A 13,302-nucleotide genomic window follows, 5' to 3' on the forward strand; every position below is an offset into this window, starting at 1 on the left:
TTGCTTCCTGGAAACTTAAATCAATGTGGACACAAGTCTCCTCCTGCCAGAGATGAGGAAGAGTCTCACGAGAAATAAACACATGACCTGTAATAAAACACATGACCTCTTCTCTTCCCTCCCTTTCCTGCCTACCTGGCACCACATTAAATAATGAAGGATCTAAAAGAATGAAGCCTTAAAAATAAAACCAACCCATTCTACCGAACATTATTGATATCTATATTTTTTAAAGAAAAGACGGAATGTGTAAGTTTTGTACATACTCTAATCAGGTACTTGATTTTACTTTGTTCTCTATGTAGAAAAGACATTTAATTTGTATTTTGTGCAAACCTTAACAAAAAGAGGGAACCCCAAAGATAGTCATGCAGTAGCTTGGAACATCTCTTCGTGCTTTTGTTGATGTTGTTGTTCTTGTTTTTTAATATAATAAAGGGCTACCAGAAGAAGTTTCAACCCGTTTGAACACACGCACCATTAAGTGGCCTTGGGAAGGATTTTTAACCAGGAAAATGCAGTTTGTCCTCTTCTGGATCTTGTGATCCAGTGCTTCTGGAGTGTAAAGATGCTCCTGTGAGAAGCTGCCTCTGGGAGGTCCAGGTCAGCGTGAAGTAACGAGCTCAGGTCTGGACTCACAGGGGAGTCGGTTTTAAATAATCCAACTCCCCGTCTGTGTTACTGCTGCAGCTGGAATGCGTTCCCGTGAGACGTGAGAGGGATCTCTGGTGACATTATTTGTAGGCTGGTTTGGTGGAAGGGTGATGTACACTAGGACATACAGCAATACCTCCTTTTTCAGAACCCATTGCATCAGAAATTATTTTACAAGCCAGAAGACGCATTCACTTGGCACATGGTGTTCTCTTCCTACCCACAGAAATCATGCACATGTAACAATAGTTGCGTATGCCCTGGTTAGGCAAGAGCTGCTCTAAAGACTGTTGGATTGTTTCCTAGCCAAGCCAGCCTGGAGTAACTAAATTTGCCCAAATGAACTTTGCTGTGTCAAGTTACCGAGTGCTGGAGGAGTGCTGCCAGTGTGCCGGCAGCAAAGCCTCCTTTTTTCGTTACAGAACACCTTTTCCTCTGGAAGCAGCTGCGTTGCTGCTCAAGCACAGCACCTGGAGGCAGCACGACCGGGTTACCGCGGTGGCTGGTGAGCCGAACTGGGCTCATCTCTCCTCTGGTATCGCCGTTACACTGTCCCATCCTGTCTTGCCACCTGGACCAGAGCAGAGATTTTAGTCATGTAGTTTTTAAGTTCATTCCTTTTGAATTTCAGCTCCAGCATGTGACTGACAGTCACAACGTTCATTGCTTTCAGTGCTGCTTTTAAACCCCCCTTGGCTTTTTCAAGGCTCTTCCACAGGCAGCTTGGCAGATGAAAGAAAATGCCAGTGTCCTTCTGTCATATCAAGCATCAATTCTCCAATACCTAAAATAAAATCTACCTAGTTTTTAATGCTTTTCAAAGCAGCAAGCCAATTACAGCAAACATATCCTTTTCATTGCTTCTGAGCTTCAGTGCTGTTCAGTCTCACACAGCATCTCATGAGAACCCTTACCAGGGGAACTGATTTTATGCCTTCATAGCTAAATCAAAAACAAAACTGGAGGGAACAACATTTTTGGGGTCGTTCAAGAATAACTATTTGTTTGAGGAGAGTTTCCAGAAAAGCAGTGGGGGGAGCTGCTTCAAGCCAATCAAAACATTTAATGTGTCCGAAAAACAAATCCTCCACAGTACTTCAGTTTAGTTTTTCCGATTTAAAAGTTTTGGGTGAGATTTTTTACAGCCACCCTTCTGTGCCGCACTTCCCAAACAGATCAGCCAGCCCTGGCACATCGGGCAGCCCTTGCGCTGCAGGTCATGGTTTCCAAGCCTTGGGCAGCCCGCCAGCCGTGCGGCGCTGCTGTATGAGGCTTCACTAAATAGCACGGAAAACAGTGTCTTTTGTTGGGTTTCCAGCTAAAAAGTTTGAGGTTAAGATCGTGATCGTTCACGGGAAAGGCGGCTGTTCGGCGCGGCCCTGCGGTCCCGCGGGTTTGGAGGTGGATGGCGAGCCCCGCTCTGCTCCCGCGGTGCACACCATGAGCCAAGTCACAGTCACTTACAGTTTTATGACAGCTTAGATCTTCGGGTGAAAAATAAGTTAAAGTGCACATTTCTGTGGTAAGCGCTGGTAAGTTTATCGTGAGGGAAACAGTCTTTGCACAACTTTGTTCAAAAATTGCTCCCCTGACTGCAAGTTTCACTGAGTTTGGTAGAAGCACATCTTGACATGTATTTAAAGGTAACTGAACATTGGCCAAGCCAGCTGATGTTCATCTGAGCAAACTAGGGGCATATCTAGGGACCTGGTACCCAGTGCCTTTGGCAAAAAGGGCAACTTATTCATTGCTCCTTATCCCCCATTGCTTTTCCCTCGTGTTTTTTAAACTAGAGTATAATGGAACCTCACCTCTCAGAGCGATGACATGATTTCATGGGACAGGAGTGCCATGGCCAGAAGTTTAGTTATTGTTTAGTCCTTGTAAACTTACTGAGACAAATCTAGGTTTTGGGTTGGGCTAAATTAGATTTTTAGATGTGAACCTGTAGAGAAAAGCAGTAATCTAGACACAGCAAATATGGTTTTCATTGCTACCCCCTCCCCAAAATCAGCGTGTTTTGTGTCCCACCGCCCAGGGCACTTCCCCTGGGAACTGCAGCAGGGACTATGCATTACAGTGTGTTACACACTCACTTCTGTCCTGTGCCTTTCTGGCTCAGGGTGCACACCTCTGCGCCTCAAGGATGTTACTGTGTTATCTGCCTTCCCTACACTGTCCATTCTCACTCTCAGTTAATACCTCGCTTGCTGGGGAAAATCCCAGTTTACCCAGTGCCAACTGCCGTTTGGTTTTGGGGCCAGCCAGAAAAGCCATGGGGAAGAGAGCGAGACATCATTTTTTCCTGAGTCAGCATTCCCTAAATCCTTATCTCCAATTTGCAGCCGGTTTCTGAGGAGCCCTCAGGAAGAGCAGCTGTGGATCAGTGTTGTTGCACAGCCTCCTGCTCAGCGGCAGCCTCGGCACGGAGACCCGGGGCGCGCTCTCCTGGGGCTGGTGACGGAGCAGCCTGCGCTGCTGCCACAGCCCCCGGCGCGGGGGACAGCGAGGCCGGGGGCACCGTGGTGTCGTCTGCTGCACGGGGTAGCGGAGCAGGTCTTCTAAACCTAGCTCTAAGTCCTCACGTGCCTTTGACAGCATGCTGCGCCTACATCCTGCGCGGCCATGCCGTGCCATGTGATGAAAGCTCGGTGAAAACAGAGTCATTTGACCTACAGTTTGCTTTTTTTTAATCAGAGCCCGGGGGCAGTTGACAGTCACAAGGAATGCACATCAGATGCTTTCCTCAAGACTGAATCTAGTGAACAGTGTTTACATGTCTGTTGGCTGAAGTTTGCACACAAGCTCTTTTGGGAAGATTACCTATAAAGTCGGTCAAACATAGAGCACCAAAACAGCTCATGTGTCAGGCCCGATCCATCATCTCTACAACTCAGCCTCTGTCGTGGTCATTTAGACTGGTAATTAGGAGAAGCAAGCAAACCTAACTGGATAGCATTTCATACTCACTCCACAAATCCTGAATATAACGTGAGCAGTGCCTTGTTATTTGCAAAATGGGAAACAGAACAAGCTTTCATAGAAGAGCCCGTGCTTTAAATCATCTGAGCAAACTAGGGGCATATCTAGGGACCTGGTACCCAGGTTTCTCCGTGCCTCATTCAGCCATCCATGAAGCCACTGTTTACAGCTGGGCTTCATTCGTTTGAGAGCTGTTTCTTCCTTTATTTCTCTTCTAGAGGGGATATACATTGGCATTATGGTTTGGCTGTGTTCCTACAGGACCGCTGCTCGTGCCTCTGCACATAAATTAAGCGTTGTACACCTCTCATGTATTACAGGGTTTTTCTAGCAACGTGTTACTGAACAAACATTGTTGATGTGGTGTGACTGAACGTGTTTATGTGGCCAGAGTGGTGTCAGTCTAACAGACGGTCCTTTCCTGCCCAGGTCAGCCAGAATCCTCTGTCTCTCTCAGTACGAACTGCAGAAACCAGCTGAGTTCAGGGTGTTGAGGAGCCCAGAGGGCCCTTGCCAGATGCTTACACACGGGCAGCTCATGCTGTTGCCTATGTGCATGCAGTGAGACAACCTCTCCAGCTGTAGCTGTGGCCGTGGTGCAGCGCTTTGGTTAGTGCCAAAATCTCTGCAAACATCTGCTGTCCCGTGGCCTGTTGCAAGATGTCGGGGACCTGGAGCCAGCCAGCTCGGCGCTCAGCGGGGCTCACGAGGGTGGTAACGTGGCTCTGCTTGGACTGGGACTTGGGATTAGGAAAACGTGCTCATTTTACTCTACACCCTGAAGAAAACTTGGTAAATGTGAGCCAGGCAGCTTTTATTCTCTGATTTACAGTCTGAGACAACGCTGGCGCAGCACCAGCCCTGCTCTGCAGTGGGGCAGATACTGAGGAAACAGCTTATTTTTGCACAGATTGTTTTACCAAGCTCAAGTAAGATTGTGATTTGGAAAAAAAGAATTGATCTGGGCAAGCTCAGGGAGGATGGCATTTGAAAGTGAGAAGCCATCGGGGGGGCTGGCAGGAGAACGCGTCTCTCACAAGTTTCTCTTGGCGGGTGTTGCTGTGGGCACCATTTTACCTCACAAAGGGGGCAGCGAGACCCCCACCAACCGCCACACGCTGCTGCAGGCGGCAGCAAAGGGGACACCGGGGACGCTCCCCTAGCACCATCCCCCACCAAAACCTCCAAAAATGATAGCAAGGCTTGCTAACAATTAGCATCTGTGGGCAAGCGAGGCTAATGAGGGACAGCTGGGCTGGGGGCGGCCGGCAGGAGCCCACAAACAATGCCCTGCAGGAGGACGCACACCTCAGCCTGAAGTCTGCAGAGAAAAGGTGAGTACATACAGATTTTTATATATTTTTTGCCTGCTTGCACCTGATGTGGAGCAGCCCTGTGGGGGTTGAGGAGGAAAAAGTCCTAATTTGTTGGAAAGCGGGCACTGTGAGGGGTCAGTTTGCCAAGGGGTGTCCTCGGAGGGCGGGCCCCACCTGAGGGGCTGTGAGGCCGCCTGTGTCCAGGCTCTCGGCATGGCACGCGGGGACAGCGGCGTCCCCGCTCGTGTGGCAGCATCTGCCCCCCGCCCCTGGGACCCACACCAGCGGCATCCAGCCTCCGCCATGCTGCGGGATGGGGAATCGTGTGGTTAAAGCCTCTGCCATGTTACGGGACAGGGAATTGTGTGGTTAAAGCCTCCGCCATGTTACAGGATGGGGAATTGTGTGGTTAAAGCCTCTGCCATGTTACGGGACAGGGAATTGTGTGGTTAAAGCCTCCGCCATGTTACAGGATGGGGAATTGTGTGGTTAAAGCCTCCACCATGTTACGGGATGGGGAATTGTGTGGTTAAAGCCTCCGCCATGTTACAGGATGGGGAATTGTGTGGTTAAAGCCTCCGCCATGTTACAGGATGGGGAATTGTGTGGTTAAAACCTCCGCCATGTTACAGGATGAGGAATTGTGTGGTTAAAGTCTCCACCACGCTATGGGATGGGGAATTGTGTGGTTAAAGCCTCCGCCATGTTATGGGACAGGGAATTGTGTGGTTAAAGTCTCCACTATGCTACGGGATGGGGAATTGTGTGGTTAAAACCTCTGCCATGCTACGGGATGGGGAATTGTGTGGTTAAAACCTCTGCCATGCTACGGGATGGGGAATTGTGTGGTTAAAACCTCTGCCATGCTACGGGATGGGGAATTGTGTGGTTAAAACCTCTGCCATGTTACGGGATGGGGAATTGTGTGGTTAAAGCCTCCGCCATGTTACGGGATGGGGAATTGTGTGCTTAAAGCCTGCTCCATGCTACAAGAAAGGGGAATTAGGTGGTTAAAGTATCGCATGCTCCGCACCACACGGGAGCCTGTTAGCAGGTAACGCAGCTTAGGGGTAGGGCTGACTTCTTGAAAGTGAGAGACACAAGTTCCCTTTGGCTTGTAAATGGTGAAACTGGGGCTGAGGGAGCAGGAGGTGAGACAAAGAAAGGACAAACAGTCAGCACACTTGCAGAGCTGGCTGCTGGTCACCTTGTCATTTCCTACAGCAGATGTCGGTTAATTTCGTACCTCTGTTGTTTGGTCAGAATTGCCTTGCACCTTTTTGCTTGTCAGTTCCGGAGGGGAGTGACCCAGCTGGCATCCCAAGGCCCCCAAACTGGCTGTCCCATCACCTCCCCAGCGCTCGCCTCGCACACCCCACACGTACTGGCACCATGTGCGGTTTCTGTGTGCACAGTGCCCTGCAACTGTCTTTCGGGCTGTGCTGAACAGGGTCACATGTTTGTGGAGCCGCAGAGTCACTCGGATGGCCTATTTCTGTCAGGTGAAGTTAACGCCAACTGCTCAGGGAAAAGTTATCTTTTGGAGAATACAAAGCAGCTGGTTTCTCTTAGCCACCAGTACTCTTTTAGGTCCTGCATGAGATTTTCATTCCTCAGCCACATCTACCATTTCCAAACTAATCTCTTCTGCAATTGGATATTTGTTCTCCTCTTCTGAGACACAAGGTTACTTAATACTTAATTTGTGTTCACATTAAAACACAAAGACTCACAGCTGTTCCCCGAGGTTTATGCTGTCCCCTTTTCCCTGCCCCTCATGCTGTAAGGTAGGCAGGCGGTACAGCTTTGGTTCCTGGTGAACAGCCAGGGATAGAGGGCAAGCTGGGATTAGGAAACTCGGAGGATTCAGCAAAAACACCCACCTCAACAGGGGTCGGTGCTGTTTCCCCACCCTCCCCGTGCTCCCAGTGCTCAGGCAGCCAAGGGCCAGCTCTCCCTGTAAACTCTGCTCTTCTCTTTGCATGTGTTGCTGGACTGAAAGATAAAACTACCACCCTCAGGCTTGCTGTGGTGCTTTCTGCTCCTCCCCAAAGCAAGAGCAGAGCTCAGTGCCCTGCTCAGAGCTCAGGGTCCTCCCCAAGACACCGACAAGTGAAGTTCACCGTGCACTTGCAGGAGAGTATTCGCAAGGACAAGCTGTGCTTTTGCTTTTGCTGTGACCCCCTGCCTTTCGCAGGGCGTAGCATTCTTGCTTTCCTGAGCACTCCAGCAGAAGAGACTTGTCATCAATCCAGGGCACTTTGCATTTACTCTGCCTGTTTACCCGTGTTACTTGGAGGAATAGGAGTAATTATAGCTCTGGGACATGGGAGAACAAAACTCAAAAGGCAGGAAGCACTGGCAAAGGCTTGCTTCCTTCCTACCCTTTCTCCTGGTTTGTGGTCTTCTTAGTGGTAGCTGCCAGTGTTAGAAAGCAGGATAAGCCTAATTAACTGTTGTGTAGAGCAGAAGGTGAGGGCAGCCCCCATGAAGGCACTATTCGTACCCTGAGCATAGTGGTCAGGAACACTTGTGGCTAATGTACCTAGAAGTCAGCATTGCCATCTTAACAGATAAAAATGAGATCAGTTAGATTCATTAGTGCTGACAGACATACACTTCATCTCCTCAGGGCAGCCAGCAACAGTGAGGGCAGAGGAGCTGCTCTAAGCTCCCTTGTCCTTCTGCAACAGGAATTCCTTGTACTTTCAAAGAACTTGTGCACTTCTGTGTACCCTCAGCCAGGTATTCACACAGGGATAGAGTGGGGAACAAGACCAAAAGCCATCCTCTTCTCCCTAATCCATCCCTTTTGGAAAGAGCCTTCCAAAAAATTCTTAAGATTATTTGACAAGGGAAAGCATAAGCAAGGCTTGTCTCATGCTTTACACGGTAAATCCATCCTATCCTATAAATAATGCAATAGATGTGGGACAGGAATTCTAAGCAGCATTGTGTGTGCCCCTGTCAGTGTGAAATGAGATGGTCCTGCTATCTTTGTGCTACCCCACGCAGCAGCTGGGTGCAGCAGCCGGGTACAGCAGCCCTTCCCACCCACCCAGCACATACCGAGTGGAAACTTTGCTGAACTTGTGACACGGCAGCAGAGCCTGGTGGTGCTCCCCGGAGGAGCAGGTGCCCAGAAAGCCTCCTGCTTCTTTGCAACCAAGACCTTGCTATCACAAGCTGCATCAGCTCTAGAGTAAAAGAGGAAGAGCTGTGGCAGAGCTGCAAGGCAGCCCCCACAGCACGGGTTATCACAGGTTAGAGGACATCAGTAAAGCAGTAGGGTCCATGCTCCAAAGCCAATCCCCCATCGCTCATGGGGTGCCCAGCTCTGGGACAGCTACTGCAGTACACATCTGGACGGTGTTACTGCCATGCACCACTTGTGCTGGCTCGAAGGGAACAGGCTTGTAGCCTCTCAGCCTCCCCATACACAGCCTTCAAATGGCTGAAATATTCTGCAGAGTGCTCTTGTCCCCACCCACACAACTGGCTGAACTGCTCAGCTGCTCAAAATAGCAGAAAATGCAGCACTGGTCTACCACAGCCCTGCTGCGAGAGGTTAGCCAACAGGAGCCTAATTCCCCCACTTGAGCAGCTTTCGGCTAAGGCCAGACCTCCCACCAGTACAGTCTCTTGCCAGCTGAGCTGCCCTGGGGCAGGACTGTTGCAGCTTAGGCAGCCACAGAGCCAGCCCCCCACCCCGGACCACCTGCCCCGCTCTCCCCCACCTGTCATCAGTCCTCAAACACTGCAGTAGTCCCCACTCAAGCCATCTTAGGTGGGCACAGCTAGCAGGCATCTGGGGAACAGCAGTACAGACATGCTCCAAGGCATAGCATGAGCGGAGCAAGGAGGTTGTAGGCAGAATAGACCATTTACTCAGCTCTTTTTTTTTTTTTTTTTTCTTTAAGTCTGTCTTAACTACAACTAGTGCAGGGGTACCACTCGATATAGGCTGCACCTAGAGCTTAGCAGTCAAGTGCTGCAGACACTGCCCCACAGGCTGCTAGATGGCTTGTCACCCACAGCTGCCATATCACCAAGGCACTGACTTCAGGGTACAACATGACACTGGGTCTCTGTCAGTGTCAAGACAAAGCAGCAGGGACAGCCTGGGTCTTCTCAAGACCTCTGTCAGGCTTGACTCCAGAATTCACCTTTCATTCCATGTCTTTTCACCTGGCAAATGGAGTTGCCTGCTCTTCTCTATGCCTTAATTACACTAGCACCAGCCTGCAATGCACCCAACTGCTGAGCACATCCTTGGAAAGCAAAGCTATTGGCGAGAGCACAAGCCATGCTCTGTCCCCAGTCAGTCCCCCATCCCCAGCAAGGACAGGCGAGCAGCACTCCCTGGCCAGAGATGGCACAAGTCATGCCCAACAGATGTGTGTGAGCATCTCTGGCACAGCAGCCTGGCTGGGACTAGTCCCAGAACTTACAAACCCAACAGCCCAGAGACCACTTGCTGCAGCAAAAAAGGTCAAGGGAGCAGCTACTGCAAAGGTAGCTGTATTGGCAATAAATCATGCTTGGCCTGGCACGTGGTCTCACTCTGTACCAGCTGCAAGGCCACAGTGTATATAGGCACAAAGATGGATCAGTAGCCCTTCCCACTGCCCACCCTGTGGCACACACGGGAGCAAGCAGATTAGAGCAGGAAACAGCAGAGGAAGCCATTGCAAGTTTGCATTTATTTCGGTATGCAGGAGGGAGAGAAAACAAACCAAACCATGCTATAGCTGTTAGTGGAACTTAATAGCTTTGACTTTAAAGTCACCCTCCACAGCCAGGTATTCGATTTTCTCCATGCCCAGGCGATTGGGGAACTGGAACTCCACCTCAGGCAGCTTCACTGTTGCCTCCAGTTCATTGAAAGAGATGCAGATCTGTAGAGAGCCACAAGAAGGAAGGCTAACATCACAGCTCCCAAGCCTTGCTCCCGCTCCCCACTCCCGCCAGCCTGGGTGCAGGACGGATGAGGTGGCTGCAGGTTCCTAAGCCATGCCCACTAGCTCAGCCGCCCAGAGGCATGGAGGGGAGGAAACTTGTTTGCTCTGCCCAAGGTCAGCTCCAGGCTTCCACCATGAAGGGATGAGACAGATTGAGTCTGAATCTCAGCTCAGTGTTCTAATTGTTCTTAACTGCATGGCTTATAAAGGAAGGCCAGAGATGAGCACTTAATTTACCTGAGCTGTTGGGCATTGACTTGCGCAAAGCAGGTCTGGACGGTTGTTTGGCTTCAGCTGTGAGGTTCTTCCCTTATTATTCCCCTTTCCATGCCTGCCTGTCCTCCACCACAGAGGAAGATGGCAGCACTAAGAGCTGTTAGCCCATCAGCGCTCTGTGCCAGGCCCTTGCACGCACCCCTGGAGCCTCACCTCAGTCTTGTCACCGTGCTGGAAGGGAAAGTCTGCCTTCCTGTCCTCCTCGCCCCACACACCATCCTCCTTTGAGTTGCACACGATGGTGTTGACATCCCCGTGGCAGTCGAAGCGAGGGTTGAAGTGCAGCATGAGGTTGCTGCTGTCCTTCCCTACGTTCACAGCAAACCTGGGGAGACAGAAAGGTGGTGCAAAGGTGGTACTTGCACAGCAGCTCCAGCTACCCAATGCTGACAAGCTGCACCCAGGAGCTCAGGCTCAATTCACCACCTCCTCACTCACCCTTTGGCATCAGACAGGATCTTCCCTTTGACTTTGATGCACTCTCCAGGCTGGACGTCCAGCTGAGTAACAACCAGTCCCTGCAGGCAAAGCACAGGCATTAGTCTCTCCCAAGGCAAGCCTACCAGCCCTGCTTGGGCCAAGGCACAAACCCGCTCTGGCAAACGCAAAGGTATTTGCAGTTCAGTGCTAGAGGAAGGGCTGCATCAGGCCAGGTGTCTCTCTCAGCCCCTGCAGGGACCCCTAGTTCACAGCCATCACCCCACTAAACAGCATAAGCTGACAAGGAGGTAGTTGAAGCCAGTTTAACAAGGGCAGGATATAGGCTCCAATTTACACACTGCTGATAAAGACGTCTTTACAAGCAAGCTTGCATCTGCAAGTCAGCAGCCTCCAGAGCCATTAGCACAGGATTAATGTTAGTTAGGCAGTTTTCCTGATACTAGGTAGGTCTCCAAGCAACAGAGGCCACCAAAAGAAGTGTGCTGTCTTGACTTGGAGCATCCAACACAGAGAAAGAGGGGTCAGTGAAGCCCACTGCTGGCTACAACCCAGTAAAGCAGAACCAACACCCCTTGGGAAGCTCCCACTTCAAAGAGGGCTTGTTCTTTTCCTCATAGCCAGGTTATTCACTCCCCCAGCCACATACCCCCAAAACATCACTTAACATCACTCATTTCTCTCAGCTAAGAGGAAGACACTGTTCAGTCAGGTCGGGCATAACTCAAATCAGGCTTTGCTGTCTGTGCTCCAGACCCAGGTGCAATGATGCTGAGCTGCACATGCCAGATACGGCAGGGAGGCTAACTGAAAATCAGTCATATTGTTTACTAGGGCTATTTCTCCTTGCCTGGCTTATGCAGGCCCATGGCCAGGAGCTGCCAGCTGCTCTGGAGCGCAGAGCAGCCCTAGAACTGTCACCCAGCCCCAACGCTGCTTGTCCTCACGTCTGCTCTGCCCACTGCAACTGCTAAGGTCAGATTTCCCCCAGTTGCTAAACTGCTTATTGTCACAGGCCTAATGCTGCCGTCTGTCTCTATTTCTAGCGCAGTGCTGGAGCAAAGGCTGCAACACAGCCTCCGTGCCCAGGGAGAGCTTTTGAGAGGGGAGAGCTAGGGGAGGGTCAGAATCGACTGCCAGCCAGCTTTCCTCTGTTCTTGCACCATGACATGGCCCAGCCCCGTACCCAAAAGGCTTTTTTCCAGAAAGAAAATACCAAGAAAAAAACCCACGACAGTACAAAGGGTATTCAAACTGTAGAGTTGCAAATGACCTCAAGCCTTTAGAGTACTCAAAGATATAAACATGCATTAAAACAGCTTCGCCACTTAGATAACACGCTAGAGAAGAAAAACTGCTGGTCAGCCCCAAGTATTCCTCCCACAGCCATGTATCATTATAGCATTTCCTCTCAGCTAATCTTCCTCCTCCTACCTCTGGCACCGAGCCCAAAACCCACACAAACCAAACCCTGGCCCTGCTTGCCGCACCAGCACGGCTTGCAATTGGCACTCACTTGCTCCATGCTGCAGCCACCAGCCCACCAGGCAGAACACCCCCAGACCAGGCTCCACAGGCACTCCCACGGCTTAAATCGCTTGGGCAGGACCATCACATGATGGGGGGAGGTGAAGAAAGGGATCAGTTGCAGCTGTTCGGGGCTGGAGCTTTGACAGCCATTTAAAGTGGGAGAGCTCTGTCGATATTGTTCTTTGCAGGCAGGATGTGTACGATTTTAAAAGCTAGTGGTTGTTTGCTTCTGCGTGATCCTTGCAGTCCTTACTGCAAGCTGTTCTAGCTGCTGTGTGGTGTATGTTGGCCCTTAGCCCAGGGGCTCGAGTGTGGCTCTGTGCCTGCAGGGGGGTGGCTGCTTTTTGTTAAGTGATCCCTGTCTAAAATCACAGTTCAAGTCCTCACGTTACTGCTGCAGAGTGGCAGCCCCTGAGAATATGTGCGTACGCGTCCTCCCAGCCCCGTGCCTGCGAGGAGCCTGGGCTGACAGGAGCCCCTCAGTACAAATAGTCACTTTTCACAGTTAAATAAAATCCAAGATTGTTATATTCTATACCAAAAGTTCTGGAAAGGTGAGGCTGCTTGCATGGGGCACTACTAAGTGTGAGAATTCATGCTGCAGTTTTTGAAAAGTAGCATGAATTCACTGGTTCCATTCCAGTTGCAAAAGACTCCAGAGGGAAAAGAGAAATGCTTTGTTAGCGGAGAAGGAGGCCAGGCAGGCAGGGCTGAGTGCAGCCCGCGAGAAAGGAGGCTGCTTTCCCAACGCCCGCTTTTCCCCTTTGCTGTGTCTCTTAAAATTGCACAGCATCAGCGCCCCGAGGACCTTTGCAGCGCAGGGAGGTGAGGCTGGGAGCAGCCGTGCTGCTTTGTGTGTCTGTGTGGCTGGGTCAGCTGGGTGCCACCTGTAGCTTTGGATTTGCTTTAGCAGGGTCTTGAGGCTGCTGTGCCTCAGTTTCCCTCACACATGAGGTGACATTAATGACACTCAGTTTCACAATCCCACTTGTGAAACTTAAGTCAGAGCTGCTGTATAAATGCAGTGTGGTACTCATTGGCTAGGCCATGACTAGCCTGTGAGACACATATCTGCAGCTAACTTTTGGAAGGGCTGCACCAGGCAGCTTAAGAAACAGCTCAGGAATTTATGGCTGAGTAGCAAA

The 13,302-nt window shown here is 50.6% G+C and overlaps 1 protein-coding gene across 1 annotated transcript; it reads right to left on the reverse strand.

Moving 5' to 3' along the window:
• Positions 1 to 9,706: 9,706 nt before the first annotated feature.
• On the reverse strand, positions 9,707 to 12,152 carry LOC308039718 (16 kDa beta-galactoside-binding lectin; the record flags this gene model as incomplete). Its single annotated transcript, XM_080343321.1, has 4 exons — positions 9,707 to 9,850; positions 10,343 to 10,514; positions 10,628 to 10,707; positions 12,144 to 12,152. The coding sequence occupies 4 exons, from the start codon at positions 12,150 to 12,152 to the stop codon at positions 9,707 to 9,709; spliced, it is 405 nt and encodes a 134-aa protein (XP_080199447.1).
• Positions 12,153 to 13,302: the final 1,150 nt, after the last annotated feature.

The sequence above is a fragment of the Nesoenas mayeri genome (assembly GCF_963082525.1).
Source record: "Nesoenas mayeri genome assembly, chromosome: 4".
Taxonomy (NCBI): Eukaryota; Metazoa; Chordata; class Aves; order Columbiformes; family Columbidae; genus Nesoenas; species Nesoenas mayeri.